At 47.2% G+C, this 24,470-nt stretch overlaps 1 protein-coding gene and 1 long non-coding RNA gene across 6 annotated transcripts in view; both read left to right on the top strand.

Annotated features, from left to right (window-relative positions):
- LOC106731437 (uncharacterized) overlaps nucleotides 1-14,072 on the top strand; it is a 36,037-nt gene extending 21,965 nt beyond the window's left edge. The window contains exon 4 of the long non-coding RNA XR_012901521.1: nucleotides 13,788-14,072. This is a non-coding gene — a long non-coding RNA (uncharacterized LOC106731437). The remainder of the gene's footprint in view (nucleotides 1-13,787) is intronic.
- A 947-nt stretch (nucleotides 14,073-15,019) lies between these two features.
- Nucleotides 15,020-23,425, top strand: CABYR (calcium binding tyrosine phosphorylation regulated). 5 transcript variants are annotated; one of them, XM_075920850.1, is made up of 6 exons: nucleotides 15,020-15,136; nucleotides 15,829-16,007; nucleotides 16,115-16,168; nucleotides 19,373-19,666; nucleotides 21,862-22,500; nucleotides 23,338-23,425. In XM_075920850.1, the coding sequence occupies exons 2-5, from the start codon at nucleotides 15,860-15,862 to the stop codon at nucleotides 22,497-22,499; spliced, it is 1,134 nt and encodes a 377-aa protein (XP_075776965.1). In that variant the 5' UTR covers nucleotides 15,020-15,136; nucleotides 15,829-15,859; the 3' UTR covers nucleotide 22,500; nucleotides 23,338-23,425. The 5 variants fall into 5 exon arrangements, with proteins under 5 accessions (XP_075776965.1, XP_075776964.1, XP_075776961.1 ...); XM_075920849.1 differs by having other exon boundaries at nucleotides 19,373-20,437; nucleotides 22,354-22,500; XM_075920846.1 differs by having other exon boundaries at nucleotides 19,373-20,437.
- Nucleotides 23,426-24,470: the final 1,045 nt, after the last annotated feature.

The raw sequence follows: 24,470 nt of genomic DNA, 5'->3' as shown, positions 1-24,470 counted from the left end.
GTCCGGGGCTGGGCAAAGAGCCTCTCCTGGGCATCAGCAGCTCTCCCCCACCCTGGTAGGAAGGCCTCCCCTTTCCTCTCCACGAGGTTATGGAGGACGCAACACGCGGCCACCACCTCGGGGATGTTGGTCTCCCCCATGTCGAGGCGTGTGAGCAAGCACCGGAATCTGCCCTTTAAACGGCCAAACGCACATTCGACCTGGTTGCGAGCCCGGTTAAGGCGAGCATTAAACTGCTCCTTGCTCGCATCCAGTTGGCCGGTGTAGGGCTTCATCAGCCACGGCATCAGAGGATAGGCGGCATCAGCCACTATGCACACCGGCATGTGCACATCCCCAACCGCAAACTGGCGATGGGGGAAAAATGTTCCTGCCTGAAGCCTCCAGTAGAGGTATGAGTTTCTGAAGATCCGGGCATCGTGTGCCCGCCCTGACCACCCAACACAAATGTCCGAAAACTGGCCACGATGGTCGACCAGGGCCTGGAGGACCATAGAAAAGTAGCCCTTTCTATTGATGAATTGGGCTGCTCGATGGGGCGGTGCACGGATTGCAATGTGTGTCCCATCGAGCGCTCCTCCGCAATTGGGGAAGCCGAGGGCAGCAAAGCCGGCCATGACGCTGTCCAGATCTGGTAGACAGATGAGCCTGTTGAGCAGCTCCGAATTGATGGCCCTCACCACCTGCAGAACGAGACAGACAACAAAATGTTAGAAGGGGTGCCTTATGTCTTAGGAGGAGAACCCACCGCCCACCTTCCCTCTCAACCACCCCGGGAATCCCCTCCTCAGAACCCCCCCCCCCACAATTCAGGGTGAGTGGAGGAGCTCCCTCCCACTCCCACTCCACTTGGCCCTTCCTGACAGTCTCCCTTCCCCCCACCCCAAACTGTAACTGTCCCCAGACAATGACTTACCTCCATCAAGACGGCCCCGACAGTAGATCTCCCCACGCCAAATTGGTGTCCCACGGAGCGGTAGCTGTCGGGGGTTGCCAGCTTCCAGAGGGCAAAGGCGACCCTCTTTTCCAGGGGGATGGCGGGCCGCAGGTGGGTGTCTTGCCGTTGCAGAGCAGGGGCGAGCCAGGTACACAGCTCCTGGAAAGTGGTCTTTCTCATCCGGAAGTTCCGTAGCCAGTCTTGGTCATCCCAGATCTCCATCACGAGCTGGTCCCACCATTCAGAGCTGGTGTCAAACCTCCAAACACGCCTGTCCACAAAAAAGTTAGGAGGCAAGGGCAGTGCGGCTGCTTGACGGAGGAACCTCTCGTCCCTCTGGTCTGGGAGCAGCTCGGGAAGGAGCCTCATGACAGTGTCATGCAGATGCAGCAACAGCTGCAGTATGGTGGTGTGGGGCCATCGCCTGCCCAGGGGCAGCTCTGGCTCCATGCCAAAAAAAAAGGGTGTCAAAGCGAAAAACCTCAAAAGAAAAAAGCTGCTGGGGTGTCCCAGGAAGCTGAGCACTCCAAACCAGCACTGCAATGCCTTGCTTAATTCCTCGAGGGACAGCAAAGGCAGCTGCAGGAGCAGAGCAACGGGTGTTCAGGGGCGTCCCTTTAACCACGCGTCTCTGCAAAGGGCAGGCAGGCAGCACCCGGAAGGAAATGCTGCCCCCATGCCCTGGCAGAAGCAGTTCTGGGTGGCTTTGAATTTCGAAAGAGCGTCCAGCAGTCTGGACACTCTTTTTCGAAATAGCGGATCGATCTTTCGATCCGCGCATTGTAGTCTAGACGCGCTCTTTCGAAAGATGCTTTCGAAAGAGGCTCTTTCAAAAGAAGCCTGCAGTCTAGACATAGCCCTGGTGGGGTGCAGCTCCGCATTGCTAACCAGCAGGCAATGCTGAGCCGATATGCCTATTACACATGGCAGGCGATGGATAAGTTTAAGGATAGGCTTCCTGCCAAGGTGCGTCAGAAGTTTGCGGCTATGACCACAGAGTGCAGGATTATCGCCTGTACAGCTCTTCAGGCTTCCCTGGACACTGTTGACTCTGTAGCCCGCACCATGGCGTCAGGTGTAGTTATGCACCGTGGTGCCTGGCTGCAGGTGTCTGGAATACCTCCTGATGTCCAGACTACTATTCAGGATCTGCCTTTTGATGGCAAGGCGTTATTCTTGGAGCATACAGACTCGAGGCTCCATACACTCAAGGACACGAGGTCTACTCTCCAGTCCCTGGGGATCCACACGCCGGCTCCTCAGACACGTCAACTTCCCTACAGATAGCAGGGAAGAACACAGTCCCAGGTCCCCCATGGGAATTACTGGAGACGCCGTCCTCGTGCTCCCAGTGGGGGGTTTGGGGGCGACCATGGCCCTGTCGTCTGCCAGAGGTTGTCGTCACCGCCCAAGAGGGGACAACCCCCGTGGGGTTGGACAGGGCCCCTCTCAACAGTCCAAGCAGTTTTGACGGTCCTCTAGAGCGTTGTTCACCAGTTTCCCCCCCGGTCCTCTGGGGCCAGGTTATCCTGTTTTGCCCACGCCTGGGCAGGAATTACCACCGACGCCTGGGTTCTGTGAATAGTCAGAGATGGCTATACTGTCCTCTTCCTGGGTTCGCCCCCTTCCAATCTGCCCACCCTGTCCCTTTTCAGGGACACCTCTCACAAAGGCATTCTCCGTCAAGAGGTGTCAGCACTACTCCAAAAGGGAGTGGTAGAGAGGGTTCCTCCACATTTAAGGGGCAAGTGGTTTTATTCCCAGTATTTTATTGTCCCAAAACCCAAGGGTGGGGTTCGTCCCATCCTAGACCTCAGGGACCTCAACAAGAAGGTGGTATAATCCAAATTCAGAATGGTAACCCTGGCTTCTGTTATCCCGGTATTACAGATAGGAGACTAGTACACAACTCTCGATCTCAAGGATGCATACTTCATGTGGCAGTAAGACCCAGCCACAGGAGGTTTCTCTGCTTTATTGTATTCCGCTGTCACTTCCAGTTTGTGGTGCTCCCATTTGGTCTCTCGACAACACCCAAGGTCTTCATGAAATGCATGTCAGTCGTAGCGGCTTTTCTCCGCAAAAAAGGGGTACACGTCTTTCCATACCTAGATGACTGGCTGATTCGTGGTCGATCCTACCAACAAGTGGAGGCTCATGTTTCCCTTACAAGAACTCTCTTCATAAGACTGGACCTCATGCTCAACGAGGAAAAGTCACTGTTGACTCCCTCTCAGTGCCTCGAATTCGTGGGGGCTCTCTTGGACGCCAGGGTGGCGAGAGCATTCCTCCCCAGAAACAGATTTCTGGCCATAGTGGAGCTGGTCTCCAAGTTAACCCAGTTCCCCATTACGACTGCCTGAGTCTGCTCAAGACTGCTGGGCCACATGGTGGCATGCACATATACGGTACGCCATGCTCGAATGAAGCTCAGACCCCTGCAAGCCTCGTTAGCAAAGTCATTCAACCAGTCCAAGGGCTTCTGGGACACGGTTCTCACAGTGCCTCCACAGGTAATCGCCACCTTACAGTGGTAGACTCAGGAGGCTGTGGTGTGTAGCGGGGTTCTTTTTACTGTGCCTCCCCCCTCGGTCACACTGGTGACAGATGCCTTGGACCTGGGTTGGGGAGTGCACCTGGGGTGTCACAGGACCCAGGGCTTGTGGTCTCTGGTAGAGCGAGCCCTGCACATAAATGTCCTGGAGCTCAGGGCGGTTAGGAGAGCTTGTGAGACCTTCCTCTCAAAGTTGTTCCGCCGCTCTGTCCTGGTGTGCCTAGACAACACGGTAGCTATTTTTACCTCAACAGGCAGGGAGGAGGTGGGTCGCCTCCCCTCTGCCACGAGGCTTTGTGGCTATGGGACTTATGCATAGTGCACAATATAGCTTTGAAGGCAGAGTACCTGCTGGGGTGCAAACGCTTGCTGGCCGATGCTCTGAACAGGTCTTTCGGAGCCCAAGAATGGTCCCTCAAGGATTCTGCCCTTTGTCCCGTCTTCCACAGGTGGGGTTGTCCCCTACTAGACCTGTTTGCCTCAGCACTCAACACCAAGTGCCAGAATTACTGCTGCCTGTTGGGCCTGGAGGATCTCTCCAGGGGAGATGCCATGACTGTACCATGGCCGGCCGGCATCCTCTATGCATTCCCTCTGTTCCCCCTAATTCCCAGGGTTCTGACCAGGGTCAGGACCTTCAGGTCCATGGTCATCCTGATAGCCCCTCGGTGGCCCAGGCAGTTCTGGTTCCCGATCCTGGTGGATATGCTCACTGAGGAGCCTGTTATGCTCCCGCTGGTTCGGGATCTCCTCACCCAACCTTGTGAACCATGAGCCCCTGTCCCCCGCATCTCAGTTCTCTCCACCTGATGGCCTGGTTTATCCGTGGCTGACCCAACCAGAAAGGGAATGTTCCCAGGAGGTGCAGATGGTGCTCCTAGGTAGCAAGAAGCCGTCTACCAGGTGGTCCTATGCAGCCAAGTGGCAGCGGTTCTTGTCTTGGGTGTCCAGAAGGGGGATGCACCCATCCTGTGCACCTGTCCCATCCATTCTGGACTACCTTTTTGAGCTTAGGTCTGGTGACCTCTTTACCTCTTCTATCAAAGTCCATGTGGCATCACTCTCCGCCTTCCATGTTGGATCGGCTGGAGTCTCTCTGTTCTCTGACCCGGTGGTCAAAAGGTTCCTTAAGGGTTTGGATAAGTTATACCCCTCGGTTAAACCCCCTCTCCCAGCTTGGGACCTTAACCTCATGTTGTCTAGACTTGTTGCCCCCTTTTGAGCTGCTGACCACGTGCTCTTTAAAGCACTTCTCTGTGAAGGTTGCGTTCATTGTAGCCATTACGTCGGCTTGCAGGGTCTCCGAGCTGAGGGCGCTAACTGTAAACCCGCCCTACCTACTGTTCTCAGAGAATAATGTGAGGCTTCACCCTCACCTGACCTTTCTCCCCAAGGTGGTGTCACCGTTCCATCTGTCCCAAGAAATTTACCTCCCGATTTTCTTTCCAAATCCCCATGCCTCTCCTAGGGAGCAAGTACTCCACTCCCTAGACGATAGGCGGGCGTTAGCCTTTAATGTTGATAGAACAAAACCTTTTTGCAAGTCCACACAACTGTTTATGGCTTTCACGGACAGAATGAAAGGGCTCTCTATCTCGACCCAGAGGTTGTCCAATTGGGTCACGGGGTGTATCAGGGAGTCTTATGTCCTGGCCGGGAAGGTCCCGCCCTGCGTTACAGCACATTCCACCAGGGCACAGGCCTCCTCCGTAGCTTTTGGGGCGCAGGTTCCCATTACAGAAATCTGCAGGGCGGCCACGTGGTCGTCAGTGCATACCTTTACGGCACACTATGCACTGACACAGCAGGCCAGGGAGGACACAGGGTTTGGGCTCTGCGGTCCTTAGTTCTGTGTTGTAAATATGTTTATTTTTTCTCTATACCACAGTGCACTTTATTCAATAGTTCTCTGTGTTATGTTACTGGAATAAGTATGTTTTGGGTTGTTCAACTTTCCTGGACTTCTCTTTCTTGGTGCTCCGACCCCTCCTTCGTAAATGGTGTTGGCTTGGAAGTCACCTGATTCGAATGGACATGAGCAACCACTCAGAGGAAAAGAACGATTACTTACCTGTAAACTGTTGTTCTTTGAGATGTGTTGCTCATGTCCATTCGATTCCCCCTCTACTTAACCTTCGTCGGAGCATCCAGCAAGAAGGAACTGAGGAGGGGGAGCACCGGCAGGGGTACTTATGCTCCGCCATAGCGGAGCCACTCCAGGGGGCGCCCTGCTGGCACTATGGATACTGCTAGGGAAAACACTCCGGAAGACGCGGTGCACACGGTGTGCACACCTGATTCGAATGGACATGAGCAACACATCTCGAAGAACAACAGTTACAAATAAGTAACCATTCTTTTCCCTCTTATCCCATGACAATGTAACTTAGGGTATGTCTACACTACCCCGCTAGTTCGAACTAGCGGGGTAATGTATGCATACCGCACTTGCAAATGAAGCCCGGGATTTTAATTTCCTGGGCTTCATTTGCATAAACTGGGTGCCGCCGTTTTTAAATCCCTGCTCGTTCGAACCCCGTGCCTCGCGGCTACACGCGGCACGAACTAGGTAGTTCGGACTAGGCTTCCTAGTCCGAACTACCGTTACTCCTCATTCCACGAGGAGTAACGGTAGTTCGGACTAGGAAGCCTAGTTCGAACTACCTAGTTCGTGCCGCATGTAGCCGCGAGGCACGGGGTTTGAACAAGCAGGGATTTAAAAATGGCGGCGCCCAGTTTATGCAAATGAAGCCCGGGAAATTCAAATCCCGGGCTTCATTTGCAAGTGCGGTATGCCTACATTACCCTCCTAGATCGAACTAGGAGGGTAGTGTAGACATACCCTCACACAAGAGCCTTTGGTGAGGGATCTTGTCAAAGGCTTTCTGAAAATCTAAGTATATCTACTGGATCCCCCCTGTCCGCATGTTTGTTAACCCCTTCAAAGAACTCTAATAGATTAGTAAGACATGATTCCCCTTTACAAAAACCATGTTGAGTTTTGACCTACAAATTATGTTCTTTTACGTGCCTAACAATTTTATTCTTAACTATTGTTTCGACTAATTTGCCTGGTACCGACGTTAGATTTACCAGTCTGTAATTGCCGGGATCGCCTCTAGAGCCCTTTTAAAATATTGGTGTCTCGTTAGCTATCTTCCAGTTAGTAGGTACGGAAGCCGATTTAAGGGATAGATTACAAACCACAGTTAACTGTTCTACAATTTCCCATTTGAGTTCTTTTAGAACCCTTGGGTGAATGCCATCCGGTCCCGGAGATTTGTTCACATTAAGTTTTTCCATTTGTTCCAAAACCTCCTCTAATGACACTTCAGTCCAGGACAGTTCCTCAGATTCATCTCCCACAAAGCACGGTGCAGGTTTGGGAATCTCCTCAACATCCTCAGCCTTGAAGACTGATGCAAAGAAATCATTTAGCTTCTCCGCAATGGCTTTATCGTCCTTGATTGCTCCTTTTGTATCTTGATTGTCTAGGGGACCCACTGGTTTTTTTAGCAGGCTACCTGCTTCTAATGTATTTAAAAAACATTTTGCTATTGTTTTTTGAGTTTTTGGCTAGCTGTTCCTCAAAATCTTTTTTTGCTTATTACAGTTTTACACTTAATTTGACAGTGTTTCTGTTCCTTTCTATATATCTCACTGGGATTGGACTTCCATTTCTTGAAAGATGCCTTTTTGTCCCTCACTGCTTCTTTTACATGGTGGTTAAGCCACGGTGACTCTTTTTTAGGTTTCTTACTATGTTTTTTAATTTGGGGTATACATTTAAGTTGGGCCTCTATTATGGTGTCTTTAAAAAGTTTCCATGCAGCTTGCAGGGATTTAGCTCTTGTCACTGTGCTTTTTAATACACAAGTGTTCCTGTGCCTTTTTAACTCTTTTGCTAAAGGGATCAACGAGGAAGTGCATGCTGGCGATTCAGTTCTGTGCTGTTAGAAAAATGTATTTTAAGTGTAGCACAGGTCTATAGGTCAACATAAAAAATCCACACCTTTGACCATGTTAACTATGCCCATGCCAGGTGCAAATGCAGCTTGGTTGAGGGAAGAAAGTTTCTGTTGACCTTCCTACTGTCATTTGGGGAGTTCATGTTCCTACACACAGAGGAAAAACTCCTTCCATTGGTGTAGGTGGTGTCTACCCTGCACTAGCTATGGTGCTGTAGCTATGCCATAATCCCCACGTATAGTTGTGTCTGTGTAGCCAGACACAAAACCCCATCTTCTCCCCCCCCCCCCCCCCAGAGAGCAAGAGAAAGGCAGTCAGCCTTTGATGCCCTGGGAACACAGGTTTGCTGCCTGTCCCTGACTCTACCATAAACAGAAACCAGACAGTAAATGGGCTAGCTGACGACCCGGGGCCTCCCGTCGCCCTGATGGCTAGTACCAGTAATTGACACGCCTGCACTGTCCCAGAGAGGAATCTTCGCCCATCACATACCAGAGGTGCCCATTGTCTGCATTTTCCCAGGTGTGAATTATGCTTTGCACCCTTCGTGGGAAACTTGGCATTCAAAGCCATTTTTCCTAATTGGCCATTTGAGATCAGGAAGAAGCCTACATGACCCAAGGGGTATAAAAGAGGTTCAGCAGCCCACCCCATTTGAGCTCCAATCATCTATACCTGCTGGCAGGTATTGATTGTCTCCCGAGGTCTGTGGGACGCCCAACCTCGCCCTACTTCTTCCCGAGGGATTGAGAGAAAGACGCTGGCCACGCCAAGTCTGGAACGCAGGGGTGAGAATATATACCTGCTATGTGTATTTTGCATGCATTTAATAAGAGCTCAGAGAACCAAAGGGTTTCATGGTACCTGTAAGTGACTTATTAGTGTAATTTCTGTCCTGTCCTTTGTAGTGGCTGTGTTATCTGTAACACAGCAGTAGCATTTAACAACTAAGTTTACCCTGTAACAATAAAATAGTAACTGTTTAAGCTTTAACCTGACTCCTTCAGTTGCTGTAACAGAACCAAGCACAATTTAAAAGAACTTCAGCCGGTCAGAAGGGACTCACTGCCCTGACCATCGGCTGACAGAATTGGCGTAGTCGGCAGGATTGTGCTACTGGTTCACATACAGCAACATGAAGCCTGTCATGATAGACATGGATTTTAGTGGTATAGAGAAAGGGTTTGCCCAGGAAGGTTGGGGCAACCCAAAATGGAATAGAGAAATGTTAGGAAAGGATTGGGGAAATCCTGAGGAGTTGTGGGTGCAGTTCTGTAAGTATAGAACTGCCTGCAAGCTAAAGAATGGGACAAAGCCTGAGTCTGTGGAAAGGAGCCACTTTCCATTTAGAGAGGAAAACAGGATCAGGCCCAGACAAGCAGGCAGAAAAGGAAAACAGGATCAGGCCCAGACAAGCAGGCAGGTAACAGATAAGATTGAAAGCCTTGTGGTAGAAACTGAGAAAAAGGCAGTAAGTACTGGAAATCTAAGTCCTTAAGCATACTTACAAGAGTAATATCTGAAACAAGGCCAGTTTTTATTTTAGAGATAAGAAAGTGTTTTAAGAAAAGAGAATCAGAGAATTTAAACTCTGCAGAGAATGGAGAGCAAATGCAGTTGTGCAAATGCTAAAATGGTGTAGATAGGAAATTGTGGTTTCTTTACAGTCATTCTGAAGGAAAAATGGGCCCTTTTTCCAAAGGAATGTCTGTAAATAATCCAGGCAAATTTGATTCAAATCTGAACATTTGATTAGAGAGAGACTGTCAAAAGAACTCTAAAGGGAGGGTGTTCTATTGGAACTAAACTACCCCATTGAATAAAAAGGGAATGTAATTGTTGTACATCTACGTAGAAATAGTGTAAGAAAGGTTCAGAGAGAATGTATGTGTATCTGTGTGTAGATATATATATATATATATATATATATATATATATAGTGTAAATAAATGAAGTTTTAAGGTCCAGTAATCTTGTTTGCAGGTTTAAAACAAATTGATTTGGTAAGACCATTTTAGTCCAAGTTGTTTAATGAAAGTACAGGAAAACTGTAAGCATAAAGAAAGAGTTACACTCTATGCAAAGTTTAATGTGGCTAAGTAGTGTGGTAAACAAAGATTGCACATTTTTCCTGTAAAATGCTATGTATATTGTAGAAGGGAAAAACTGCAAACAAACTAAAATGCTGTGAAAGCTCCAGGAGCCACAACAGGTTGTGATTTCCTTTGTGGTGCAAATGCCCTAGCTGGCAGCACAAAGAAGCTTTGCAGGTAATAGCTAAGTTTGATTAGCAAACTACCTAATATCAGAAAGTTCAAATTGTAGCCCTCCAGAAAGAAAGAAAAATGAGGTATTGGTATTGCTATTTTAGTCCCAATAGCAGGTTGGGTATACTAGAAAAGTTTAAATGTAAGCAGTCTCTTAAGAAGGCAGAGAGAAGACTGAGAAATTGGCATTTGTAAAAGATGTTACCCCTTTTGAACAAAATCTTGCAAAGGTTTGGGCATAGCCCTTGGTCTGATCAAGTACAAATTGGCTAACTACCTGTAAATATGTAAACCCTTGGCTCCAATGGAGAGGGAAACTTAAATGGAGAGGGAAACAGCTGCAGCTTAACTTCTATGGAAAACCTGTAATGAGGTGTTCTTCAAAATTAACTGAATATAAGAATGCAAACATGAAACGAAAAATGTAAAAGCCTCTACTGCAGAAGTGGAGAGGTAGAAATGCATGCCCCTCAGTACCCAGACAGAGCTAGATTCCCTTAAGGATGGGTGCTGAGAGTTAAAGCAACTCTCAGATTTATTTATTTTTTTTCTTCCCTCAGGAATATGTTTAAGAAAAGGACCAGGAGGTATGAGGCTTAGTAAACAAGCTCACCCTCCTTACCAAATTAATAGTAGACAAACCTGTGTCATTGGGAAAAGTCATTTAGCATGTGAAAAGGGGAAGGCAAAAAGTCTGGAGCCCTATAGGCAAAGTTGAAGGAATAAGGAAAGTAGAGCAGACATTGGAAAGTTACTAGGAATGAGAAACATTTTTGAAAGAACAAAGCAAGTGATTTGAGGGAATGTGAAGATAAAGGTGGACTCCATGGGAGTGTGGAAGGAATTAAGCAATGGTAGTAATATGTGAAGGGAAATCTTGTTTTAAAAATGATACCTTGTTTCTTTGCAGCCTCTTCATTAAGCACTGTGCAAATCATGTAGGCAAAGAAACAATCAAATGTAAACATTTTGTCTATGGACACCTTTGTTAAATCTGCAAAGGAAAATTAAGGATTCTACTGAAACTTAATTGGTTAGTGCTTCTGTTGGGCATTCAACTTTTAAGGTTAAATTTAACTTTCTAGAAACCAAATTATTAGTTTAGAAATTCAAGCTTTGAAACTTAACTGTCTCTTTCAAGGCTGAGTTAATAACACTTTTGGCTTGCTTTTAAATTCAACATTATATGTAAATACAGGCTGCCTGGTTATTTCAAAGGAAAGTGGACAGGGAAGGCTGTTGCTGTTTCAGCAGACACATCCACTGCACCCCTGTCCACAAACATAGAAGGAACAGCTCAGCTTGCAGAGCTGGCAGCAATCGATTAGCTTGTGAGGCAGGGGCCAGTACCATCTACACTAACTCCTATGCTGTATGGGCTGGAGCCACCCAGTGGATAACTAATTGGAAGAATAATAACTGGGAAATAGGAAAGCCTGTTTGGAGATTGGAATATTGGAAATGGATATACCACTATGCAACCCAAAATGAGTTAAGCATAGGTCATGTGGCAGCTCACCAAAAGAATAACACCCTGACTGCACAGCTAAATAACCTAGCAGATGCAGCAGTACAAATTTTTGCTGCCCAGGTGGATTGGGAACGCCTGTACATTTGGCTACATGAAACCTTGGGACACACAGAGAGCGATAAGCTGGTGTGGCAGGCACATGCCAGGGGGTGGCCTATCACCCACAAACAAGCCAGAGATCTGGTACAAGCTTGCACCCTATGTGCTGAACTCAGGAAACATAACAGAAAGGCAATGATTTGCCAGGCTAAGAGATGGAAAAATACTATGGGCAACCTGGCAAGTAAATTATATTGGTACACTACCCACCAGTAAGCAAGTGTGGGAGTATGTTTTAACTGGAATGGAAATTGTTTCAGGAATTGGTTTTTGCTTACTCAACCCCAGTGGCAACAGGGTTGTTTACAGTCATGGGACTAAACCACTTAATAGCCCTTGTCCCAACACCCCAATTTGGGGACACAAACCCATGTACTGCACTCCTATAAGGGAAAAGGAGTCTGGACAACTGCAGATGCTGGGCTAACACCAATAACCATCACTGAGGCTTGGATTGTATCCAAGACCGGCAAACCTTATGTTTTCTTACAGGAAACTGAGGCAATAGCCCTAAACAGTGCTCCAGTGGGATGGATCCCTCCCAGTGCTGGTGTGGATCCGGGAAACCACCATGAACTTTTTGTATATATACATCGCTTGCTGTTGTAGCGCTTGCAACCACTGTTGTTAGTTACAGACTATTGAAATGAGACATGGTACTCCAACTCGCCATGGTCTTCTTCCTCATCCCAACTGCTACTGCTGTACCAGAACACCTTACTTGACTCCTCTACTGGACTGGGAATCTAGTTTGTCCCTCTCAGCCCAAATGACTGGTGAAACAAAGTGACATCTTCCGATGGGGACTGGTATGGTTCGATGACAGCGACTACCGCAATCCTCTAAATAACTCTGGGGGGAGGTCAAGGGGGGAGGCAAGGGAAGTGGCAACAAACGGTATGGGCTAAGACATGCTGTAACTAAAAATGTAAAGCCTCATGGCTAGATTGTCTAGCCCAACACCTAGGACTTTCGTTAACTCCCTTCCTTCACTCTATTGTAAATACTATATTAACCATTTTACTTGTTGTAATTGCTTGCTGCATGCTTCTATGTATTGTTAGGCGTTTTGTGTACACTGCTACCTCCTCTGCACAAATCTGGTATATGGCGTTGGGAAGCGATCCTAATCAATCCCTTGATCCAAATTATCTGATCAGACCCTGCTGATAGGGCGATTTTAGCTTCCTCCAAGGAGGGCAAAGGGTGCTGGCATCACCGCCATCTTGCGTTCTGGGACATAGTGAGGCGTGTCAAGGGGGTGGAATGTAGCCAGACACAAAACCCCATCTTCTCCCCCCCCCCCCCCCCCCAGAGAGCAAGAGAAAGGCAGTCAGCCTTTGATGCCCTGGGAACACAGGTTTGCTGCCTGTCCCTGACTCTACCATAAACAGAAACCAGACAGTAAATGGGCTAGCTGACGACCCGGGGCCTCCCGTCGCCCTGATGGCTAGTACCAGTAATTGACACGCCTGCACTGTCCCAGAGAGGAATCTTCGCCCATCACATACCAGAGGTGCCCATTGTCTGCATTTTCCCAGGTGTGAATTATGCTTTGCACCCTTCGTGGGAAACTTGGCATTCAAAGCCATTTTTCCTAATTGGCCATTTGAGATCAGGAAGAAGCCTACATGACCCAAGGGGTATAAAAGAGGTTCAGCAGCCCACCCCATTTGAGCTCCAATCATCTATACCTGCTGGCAGGTATTGATTGTCTCCCGAGGTCTGTGGGACGCCCAACCTCGCCCTACTTCTTCCCGAGGGATTGAGAGAAAGACGCTGGCCACGCCAAGTCTGGAACGCAGGGGTGAGAATATATACCTGCTATGTGTATTTTGCATGCATTTAATAAGAGCTCAGAGAACCAAAGGGTTTCATGGTACCTGTAAGTGACTTATTAGTGTAATTTCTGTCCTGTCCTTTGTAGTGGCTGTGTTATCTGTAACACAGCAGTAGCATTTAACAACTAAGTTTACCCTGTAACAATAAAATAGTAACTGTTTAAGCTTTAACCTGACTCCTTCAGTTGCTGTAACAGAACCAAGCACAATTTAAAAGAACTTCAGCCGGTCAGAAGGGACTCACTGCCCTGACCATCGGCTGACAGTCTGTAGTCTATATAGGTGTGATATTAAAACAATAGAACTCCTTTAGCCCCCAGAAGGGAGGAGGCAGAGATGTGAAATTGAAATTCTAAGGGCTTGTGTTCATTGCATGTTAGCTTGAACTAGAATTCATATTTTGCCCCAACCCAGTACACATCCATACACACATTTCTAGCTCAAGTTAAGTGGTGCTTTGAATTAGCCTGACCCTTCATGAACAGGATGGGCTTGAGTGCTGCTGATGCTCAAGCAGTCCTTAATTTGTGAGAGGCTGGCAAAGCCTTTGTGTATAATTAATTGTCTTCTGCTTCTACATCCTAACCAGGAATGAAGATGCCCTTATGATATGGAAACTTATTCCAGCAACCTGATACTGAGGCAGTTGTTTGAGAGTCTAGTCTCTGGCATAAGGCAAGACAAATCTGAACTATTATTCTGGGTCAGGTTTTGGACAGCCCCACCTAAACCCACCTCAGTGAAAAGTCTGATGAGGTTGGCGAAGGATTTAGCACATGGCTAACTCTTACTTTAGATTCAGAGTTAGTCTATAACAGGAAAAAACATAGAAAACAACAGTCTGGTAGCTCTTTAAAGACTAACAAAACATGTAGATGGTATCATGAGCTTTCGTGGGCACAGCCCACTGCTTCATCAGTCCAGGTTATCTGAAGAAGTCTATTGTTCCCACAAAAGCTCATGATACCATCTACATGTTTGTTAGTCTATAAAGTGCTACCAGACTATTTGTTGTTTTTTAAGTTTTTCCTCTTACTGTATATAAATTTGACAATCTGTCTCAGTCAAGGAAACTAAAATCTCCTGTAGCAAAATCTGTTTTACCTACTCTCTCTTTTCTCCACTCTTATTTTATATTCACCGATACAAGAAATCTTGGATTGTTTGATTTCTAAGATAAATAGTTTTAAATGTTAAAAGACGAAGATCTGAGTTCTGTAAGAAAGCAGCTCTGATACAATCCTGGATAATAATCAGGTCTCCAATTTAATCTCTGCAGCACTTCCTCCTGTTTATATGAAATCATAAGAAAAACCCCTACGGCAGTTGCAGCCTCATCAATCTGCATTTTGCTGGTAATTTTGGCATTTCCAAAACTTTAAAAAACGTGAATGGGTATGGACATTTGTAAACGGACCATACACCTGACAACAAAAGTCCCCTCTTCCCCCGTAAGTAAAACTTTGACTTCTAATTTGGTTTAGAAGTAATGACTTATTCAGTTTTCAGACGTTATTTAAGTAACCTAGCAAGGTCCCGATTGTGGACATGAATGAAAAAGAAAGCTCCGCATAGTTTGTCCCGGCTGGAGAAAGCAAGGAAGTCTAGCTCTGAGTGTAGCGGGGCAAAAGCCCCTCGCTGTACACCCTGAATCCAGCTGCCAACAGCTGGAGGCAATGCCACAGGAAGCAGCACCCTCTTCTCTCATAGGCTGAGCGCCAGCAGAGGCCCCCCGCCCCACTGGTGACCACCCTGGCTGGCTAGGTAAGTGTGGAGAAGACTTTGTGACCTCACAAATGGTACGCCATCACCTCCCCTGGCCACGCCCACCACGACCCCCTACCTATAAGAGGCCTGGCCTGCGGTGGCCCCCTGTAGAGGAGGCTCCGGCAAGGGAGGCGGAGGAGGAAGCGCTTGCGCAGCCGAGGAAGCAAAAAGGTCCGGGCTGTCGCCCCTGGCTCTCTGTCCCCGCAGCGTTGAGGAGCGGGGTGTGTGTGGTGTGAACCGCTCCTGGGGCGGGGGCAAAGGGCTTCCCAGCAGGCGAGCAGCTGGCAGCGTGTGCCCGGCCGGGCCCACCGCGGCGGGGGTTGAGCGGGAGGTTCAGCTGTTCCCAACCCACCCTGCGACTCAGCGAGTAGCTAACAGTAATGCGCCCCTTTTATCGGGCTCTCCAAGCCCGGCAGCGGCTTTTCAGTGCGAGCCCCGCCTTACGGGGAGGGGGGGGGGGCTCCCCTGCTTGTACGCGGGGGCTGGTGTGCCCGAGCTGTGCACCGCACCCTGCCCAGCAGCGGCTGCGTTCAGAGGGGTCTAAGACAAGCTGGTGTCCCTGAGAGCCGTTTTTTTGAGCAGTGGCAGGGACCTTGCAGAGCTAAATATTGTAACAGGCACTCAGGTTTGTGGGTGTGTAAGGGATCATTTGGAAACAGAGGAATTTGACACCGTTTCCAAATCACCATTTCTGGTTTGTTGTTATAGACCAGAAACCCCCTTTCTTCGGTAGTTAGTGGGGTTGGGATTGAGAAGGGCCAGGAGAAATCAGGTGCCATGGTGATAAATCCTGGAACTAGACACGTCTCAGTAGGTCCCCACTGCGCCACACACAGTACTTACGCCGATGTTTTTCATTGTAGTTGTGAGAGTGCAATTTGTCTTCAGTTGAAGATGCATTCTGTAAAGCCCAGGCTTGTTGTTCCATATGGCCTCAAGACTTTACTGGAAGGAGTGAGCAGAGCTGTTCTCAAAACCAGTCCAAGCAACATCACTGAATTTGCAGCTCTTTACTTCAGAGAGCTAATTGCATTTAGAGAAGGTTTGTTCCTACTTGTATGCTGTGATACTTTTCAGTACATTTGGAAAGCTGTGTTATTTCAGAACGCTAACCAAACTGTCCATCTTGCTTTATATTTTTACTTCCAGAAAATCCTAATTTGGATATAACAGACCTGGTTAGAGAATTTCATTTTACTAGAGGTAAGAAAAGTGTCAAATGTGGCCTCTTAATCTACTAGGTTTTAAAATAACAGTATATTGTGATTACAAATCGGTCAAACCTGTATTGTCATGCACAATCCTCTCTCTGATAATTTGACCATTTTCATTATTAATAATAAAGTACTATGTAGTACCAGTCATCACAAAGTACCTTTATCAAGTATGAGCCTAGTTCTGTGAGCTGCTGAGTGCCTTCTTTTGACTCCTCACAGGCTGGGACTCTATACAGGAATCCCTGCAAATGTGTATTGGGACTACTGGCTCTCAGTTTAGGGGCTAGTCTCTACACTCCCACAACAATTGTTTTTGGTATTTGAGGTGTCATTTCTGTTTAGCAAAGAATTTCTCTGGCAGAGATTGTAACATGAGTGCATCACACGGGGCCACATCTCAGTTGTCGGGTACTAGGAAGTATTGCATTAATTATGTCATATCAGAAATTAGTCTGTCAGCTCATCAGTCATCTGCTTGGATCATTTTGAACTGACCATTTGCTCACCCATCAACTCCATTATGATCCAGTCATCTCACCTGAATGCCACCCTTTACCTCAGTATGCTCATCCCTGCCCCTCCCCGTCTAGTCAGTTGCACATAAACCCAGTAGATAAAGGGTGCTTCTCAGAAGCCAAAGGTCTCTTGTCCCTGCCCCTCTGTCATTGTATTGTCATGATGCCATAGGCCTGGAACATGTTTCTGATGCCACAAGTTGTCTTTGTGACATCATAGGCAGAGCTGTGCGGGGAGGAAGGCCTGTCTCTAGCTAAAAGGACTCGAGTTGTTGGAGTAGCTTAGGCTGATGTGCTGTGCGAATAAATTGGTACTGGTTGTATTTGAGAACTGACAAGCCAGGTGATCTAAGGACTTAGGGGCTAGATGCTAGAGTAGGAATCGGCAGATGTGAGTTTTGCCTCTATAGCTCTTTCCTCAGCCTGCTTTGTCTATTCACACTAATCTTGTTAAGGAATGGGTATTTTGCTAATCGTGTAGTTGATACAATTTGTATCTACTGCACAGTTAGTCGATATCAGGAGGATCCCTCTGGGACCACTGTGCCTTTGCATTTTAAATGCCCAGCAGCTCTTACTACATTTAAAATGCAGAGGCACTGCAGTCACAGACCAGCGCAAGCGAGGACTACTCAATTCTTGCTCATGCCAGAACCAGCAGCCTGTTTACAGTGGCATGGGCTGGCCAGAGGCAGGGGCTGCTCCAGTAGCAGCCTCCCCTGCCTCCCAGCTGCCTCTGATAGAGACAACAGTTGGGGGAGGAGGAGCAGGTGGCACTGCAGAGATATGCAAATGCCTTATACATCTATACTGTACTGGCTGCAACACACTTTTAAGCCAGCTCACCCCACCATCTGGTCCGGTCACCCCTCCCCTGCTGCTTCTCATACAGAGGCAGCAAGGAGGTGGGGAGCGAGTAGCTGAGTACTCCACTTGACCACCCAATAAGCTTATACTTATTGGCAGGGCTCGCTGAGCCACAGTGAGCCCCGCTCGCCAGCCGCGCTGCCTGGCATTCTGTGCATGCGCAGATCGCCCGAACCCAGCTCTTCCGGGTTGTGATCTACTCACTACGGGCAAGTAGATTATATAGATTGTCGAGTCCTCCTTATTGGGTAGTCGAATAGTCTACTACTCGCTTACCTCCCAAATTGAGACTGTAGGCGGGGACTGCTTCATAATGCCTAACACACAGCCCCCACTCTCACTACTCCAGTACCCCTGGACATTCAGTACAGGGAAGATGATCCTCTGCACTGTGTGATGCTGTGCCCTGCACCGGTGACTGCTCTTGACAGGGTTAGTCAGCGATGCCCCAGCAGGGAACATGTAATGCTTGTGGGAAGGCAAGAGAGTGGGCGGTGGGGGCGGAAAGTGGGAAGAACACATGTAAGCATGGCTCCTATTGTTTCTGCAGCTGTGAAGGGTGTGCACTTCTGCTGGGTTATTAATGATGTGTGCACAGAGAGAGATGTCAAAGCACACAGTTTATAGAGGTTTTTTTGCTATTAGTTTAAACTTGCCTAGAATAGGGGGTTTAGATTTGTTGTAGCTCCTGCTCCTTTCTCCTCCTAAACCTCTCCAGATGATCTCATCCCTGTATGACATTAGGTACCAATTCATTTCTCCTGCCCTCAATATCCACCTCTTTACATCTCCCACACCCTCTCGTGGTGGACATTAGGAAAAAGTTCCTAACTGTCAGGGTAGTCAAACACTGGAATAAATTGCCCAGGGAGGTTGTGGAATCTCCATCTCTGGAGATATTTAAGAGTAGGTTAGATAAATGTCTATCAGGGATGGTCTAGACAGTATGTGATTCTGCCATGAGGGCAGGGGGCTGGACTCGATGTCCTCTCGAGGTCCCTTCCAGTCCTAGTCTTATATATCTTGAGTAGTGCCATTTTTGCTTGTGCAGTGGCCAAACGAAACACAATAAAAAACAGAACTTTTCTTCTCCTCCTCTCCACTGGTGATATGGTTGAAAAAAATGGACCTAGTTCCCACAGAAACCACTCAGTAGTTCCTGTTTCTCTCAAATCCACCTTTCCATCTCTACTGCCAAAACTTTGTTCCGGGCCTCCCACTGACACACATACACACCTCTCCTGACCATACAAACATTCCAACTTTGTAGGATTTGTGATGTGTATGGCCAATATAAATGCTTTATAGGTCCCACAGGGAAGGATAATTTCTCAAGCTAAGCGCTCGATCGTAGTTGGACTGATTTGCTTTTTCGTATTGTTTTGTTTTGCTCACAACTCTTAATTTGTTTGGTGCTCTGGGGAAGAAGATGGTAGCTACAATATGGCAGAAGAGAGGGTTTAGTATTAGTGAAATTGTACATATTCTGCTCCATGATTTTTAGCCTGAAATGTTAAGTTAAACAAAAATCCAATGTCTTCCTCTTGTATCTAGAATGAACTGATTGAATTAACTTTAAAGCAGGTGTAGTCAGTTTTGCGTATGTCAAGGTCCATCCAGACTCCAGAGAAAATAAAAACTAAAAGTTTTCAGAATCAGTTTATAAGTCTTTAGCAGTCTGATGTTGGGCCTGCAATTCGCCTTGCCTATTAACTATCCCTGCTTTAAAAGCTTGATAAACAGGTTATACCAAGAGCACCAAGAGTTTTGGAAGCACCAGCTAACTGTCTTTGTCTTCTTTTAATTAGTCGAGGGCTGGACAGAAAGACTGCCAGAAAAGAGACCTGATCTTGGAGACCTAAGTGCCGTGTCTCCACTTACTGAGGAACCGAAACGAAAGGAAAAATCCACAGACACAGAGGAGGACCAGCTGCATGAAGGCCCTGAACCTGAATACAGCAGCAAAACTACTCAGTACCCATCCGCTCACGGTGACCTTGTAGAAAGTGAACCATCCCCTACAGGACCAGAATCCTCCCCTAAGGGACCGGAACTTGCCTATGTTCCAGCTGATCCTGCCCAGCTTGCTGCACAGATGTTAGGTAACACTGATTCTGTTCCTTCTTTGAAGGATGTGGCAACAAGCGTGCAGACTCTTCCTGAAGTATGTCTGAGCGCAGAGGACACAACAGCTGCACCAGTAGAGGGTGCTGCTGCTGAAGATGCTCCACTTTCCCCAGCCGCTGAGGGTTCTGCACATTCTGTTAAACTGAAGTCAGGCACCCAGAGTCAGGCGTCCGTTGCCGCGGCCCAGAGTCAGGCGTCCGTTGCCGCGGCCCAGAGTCAGGCGTCCGTTGCCGCGGCCCAGAGTCAGGCGTCCGTTGCCGCGGCCCAGAGTCGGGCTTCTATTGCCGCAGAGTCCTCTACTGCCATAAGGTCCTCCAGCAGTCAGGTTGAACGAACAACAAGTGATGTAAACCAAGCTTCCTCAACCCCCTTGCAGGATGAACCACCACCAGCACCACCACCTCCTCCTCCTCCACCACCACCAATACAGGCTGTGTCTTCCCAAAGCGAAATTGAGGTTACATCAAACATTCAGGCTATGTCAATACATACTGATGATGAGCTCACTACTAAAGGAGAAGTTCCACCTTATATAGAGCAGTTCCCACAGCAAATAGTAATTCCCTTTTTAGAACAAGTAGCTTGTCTGATAGAGATTCAGCAGCCACTAATGCCTTCACTAAATGCAGGTCAGTTTACATGCGCTAAGCTTTTAGATCCATCTGCAGATGATGCAGAATGTGACCCTGAAAGAATGGAAACTACTGCGCAAATGGCATCAGCTGAGCAAGGTTTTATTATGTCAGGTAAGAAAGTTGGCTCTTAATGAAAGTTTCATATTCCAAGTTAAAGGTAGCTGTAGCTCAATAGCTAAATTATTAAATGCAAGCACCTATGCCACTGCAAGGCTATGGGAGCGAGATTGAACTTCCTCACTTTGGGGCACATAAGAAGTTCTGGTTTCCTCTACAATCACCTGGCCCCAATGCACAGGTATTAGATCTCTCTGCAGTTTGTTCCAAAATGTGTGACTAATTGTGAGTAAGACCTGTAAACGTCTTGGAGATTAGTATTGTCCGCATCAGAGAAATGTGTTCACAGGTGCCTTCAAATTGATTTGTTGTGGCATCAGGGATGCAGACAGCACTAGCTCTAGGCCTATGTAAGAGAGAGGTGGAGGTGTGTTTTGCCTTTAAACAAGCCTTGGTCTTGCTGCAAATGAGCCACTCAGTTTGAAGCAATGGCAGAGGTGTAAGATGTAATACTTGTGGCTGAGGAAAGGTGCTGGAGGTGGTCAGAACTTTGAATGTGCCCTGACTTTGAAACCTTTCAATCCTAGCCCTTGCATTAACATAGCCTGTTTGCCTTTAAAAAAGAAATGGTGGTGTTTGCCTGCACTGTCCTGTTCTGCAGCTGGGTCGAGGTGGAAGGACGAGGCACTTGGCAGGAGCTGCTGCAGCTGGCAAGAGGGTCTGGCACTTGTCCTGGTGAGGTGGTGCTGGAACAAACTCTTCACCTGTCAAGCACCCTATGCAGACTCCCCTCCCAGCTGCAAATCCACTCTCTGGCCTCTAACATGTGCTCAGCCCATCCCCTTCTCCCAGCTGGAGAATCCCTCCTGTGCCCCCTTCTCCAGCAAGAAGTGCCTTCCTGACTCTCCCTATTATTGCAGAACCCTTCGAGCCCCTTCCAGGCCCCAAGAAAGGTAGAGGTGTTGAGACATATCAAAGCATGTTACTGAACCAAACCATGTTAAGCAACACCAAGGGATTTTTCATGGCTGAAATGAAGAAAGAAGTGTTGTGGTGGGGGCAGTGGGGTTTTAGTTATGATTGGAAGCACTACACGTACTCTGATCCCCGTTTGGGTGTTGATAAAGGTTCTTTATCAAATTCTCCTTTGAAAACAGCTGTAAAAAGTAAGCGCCTCCTCTGACTTTTAGGTGGGGGCAGACTGTAGAAATTCCTCTTGTGCTGCTAACAGACTCTTTGAGGGTCTATAGTCAGAGGAAGAGTAAGGATCTCTTTGGACATAACTTCAGCACCATTACCCTTTGCTGCAACACTGCTGCTCTCTTCATTTCAGCCTGTGCAAAAATCCCCATCAGTCCTCTCTAACATGCTTTCGTATGGCATGTGTAAGTATAGGCATGTTATATGTAAGGGTTTGCAATTAGATTGCAATTCATAGCTCCTGATACCAGCAATTTTTTAAATTTTTTATTTTATAGCAATGGCAACAACCGAAGCAGGACAACCACCACCATATTCTAATGTGTGGACACTCTATTGTCTAACTGATTTGAGTCAACAAGGTCGAAAGTCACCACCACCCCTTCCTCCTGCTGGAACTGGTGCTCCTTATCCCCAAGCAACCCTCTATATATCTAGTGGGAAGGAACAACAGCCGTTCCTACAACAGCAGCTGCCACCACAAGGTCCACCGCCACAAGTATCCTCTCCAACTTATGTGATGGAAGAAGGCAAGAGGGGAAATGCACCACCCTTCATTTTAGTGGGCTCTACTGTTCAGAATGTACAGGACTGGAAATCTATTCCTGGCCATGCTGTTCTTGCACAGCATGAGACAAGTGCTGTGAGGAGATTCACTACCGTACCCATACCAGTTGCCAGACCAGCAGATCTGAAAATGGCCACTCCAAGCCCCAATTCTAATTCTGCACAAGAAACTGCTAGACCACCAACCCCAGTTTTTCTTTCAGTTGCCATCCCCTTGGATGATGTAATGGCTGCAAAGAGAGGTGCAGCTGGTGACAAACAAACAGGCATAAATCCCTTTGCAGGAAGCTATGGTATAGCAGGCGAGATTACATTTACTTCTGGCCCGGTCCGCAGAGCAGACTCATAAGGTAGGCAGCTTCATGTCAATGTGCATAGCTGAAGTTTTGCTTTACATTCAGATTTATGGCAAGGCTGATTTTGAACACAGCCTGGAATTTAGAGGTGCTGACGACATAACTTCCCCTGAACCTAAAGTGCCTTGAGTGACAGCTGAAACCACACAACATATTTGATTTGAAGCCTGCTTAACACTGATTGGGGACATTGATTCCTCTTCCCATTGCCTTAGCCCATGATGCTTCACAAGGTTGGAGCTAGTGTATCTGACATACAGTGCAAGTGCAGAGGGAGGTTCAGTACATTTTGATTTTAGATAAGCTGTGATGAGTGCTTGCTCTGAAAAGATTTGGAGTTTTCTAGCTCTGGCCTTTGCAAATCCTGTAAGTTGCTAGTTAGGGTTGAATAACTATTTTCATCACCCTCTGTCAGAATCCTCTACTAGACGCACTGTAGCTTTATACTCCGTTACAGTGTATGGCCACAGATGAGCACAGAGGTACAAATTACAGCTTCAAGACCTGGGCCCATGCAAAACAGGAGTGTAAATGTAATTGGACAAAAGGCTAGTCATCCTATGTACAATCCCCTCTATAACCTCAAGCACTTGTGGATTTTTAGCTTGGGTAAGAGTTAGTCCAATTCTGTCTCCAAGCTGCAATATACACCTTCCAATTCCATTGCATACAACCCCATGTGCCCTGTTTAGTAGACTGATCCCAGGCGTGTGTGTGTGTGTGTGTGGGGGGGGTGTTATTTCCAAATCCTTTTGGAAAGGATAGGAGAGGACTGTGCATGTGGATGAATGGTATGAAAACATATTAACTAAGTATATATTTTTTTAACAGGTTGAAAGAAGATGTCATGTTAACTTCACCCTGGGATGGAAATCTGCAACTTAAAATAAATCACCTTAATACAAGCACTCAAAAACTAGGCAGTCTGCTAGAATGCTTTTTTTTTTTTTTAAACACTTTCTGGAGTGTTGGTAGAATACTAACAGCTTACTGAAGATAATTACATAATGAGGCTTCTAGGGGAAATTATAGCACCAGCAGCACAGGCAATGACACTTATACCCATAAGAATGCTTCCTCACTGTAGCATGTGGGTGGCTGAGTTCCCCTGGCAATGTTTAGCTAATAGAGTTCAGTGCACTTTTTAATGGCTATATGGAAGGTTACATGGTACCTACCCTTAGCTAAGTGTGCATGGAACTAACTTGAAACCATCCTATACTGTTCCAACAGTGCTGTAGATTCTTAAGCAATGCCTTTATATTTGGGATGTCACCAAACAGACATTACAGCTGGGAGCTGCAATGGGGGGGGGGGGGGGGGGGGGGGAAGAGAGAGAAGAGAACCACTGTATATCTAGCAGATAGTACTGTGCCACACAGAGGGCCAGTGCTCCAGGCATTTATTCAATTACAATGGACATGGAAGACAATCTACTTTTGCTTTACAGTTGGACTCTTACTCCCTCGTAACCACTGAGAACTGTATCAGAAAATTAGTATCTTTTCTAAACTATTAGTGAAAATAGCTTCATTTCTGAATCTATTCTTAGAGGCCCAGTTTTTAGGAGCTCACTATGCTCCTCTTGCACAGCTTCTTACATTTAAAATAAAAATCAAATGCCACTGAACCACAGTCGCCTCAGGCTGTCTAGACTGCAGAGTTTTTCCAGGACACCGGAGCTATCCTGGAAAAGCTCTGTTGCATTGGTGAGAGGAATAAGGGATGTTCCAAAAGGTTTTTCGAAAATTAGGCCCTATGGAGATGGGCCAAATTTCAGAAAAGCCTCGGGGGGGTGGGGGGGGGGGAAGGGTATGTAAACTCTGCAGTCTAGATGTAGCTTCAGTCCCCTCTTGCAGTAAAGGAAACCATTACCTGAGGGGCTGGGAGACATGCCCCTGAATGCTTCTTTCTAGTCAATCTCTCCCACCACCAATTCCATAGCATAGGACTGCCACTTTCTG

The sequence above is a fragment of the Pelodiscus sinensis genome, chromosome 2, assembly GCF_049634645.1.
Source record: "Pelodiscus sinensis isolate JC-2024 chromosome 2, ASM4963464v1, whole genome shotgun sequence".
NCBI classification, from domain to species: domain Eukaryota; kingdom Metazoa; phylum Chordata; order Testudines; family Trionychidae; genus Pelodiscus; species Pelodiscus sinensis.
This window is presented reverse-complemented; position numbering and strand designations above follow the sequence as displayed.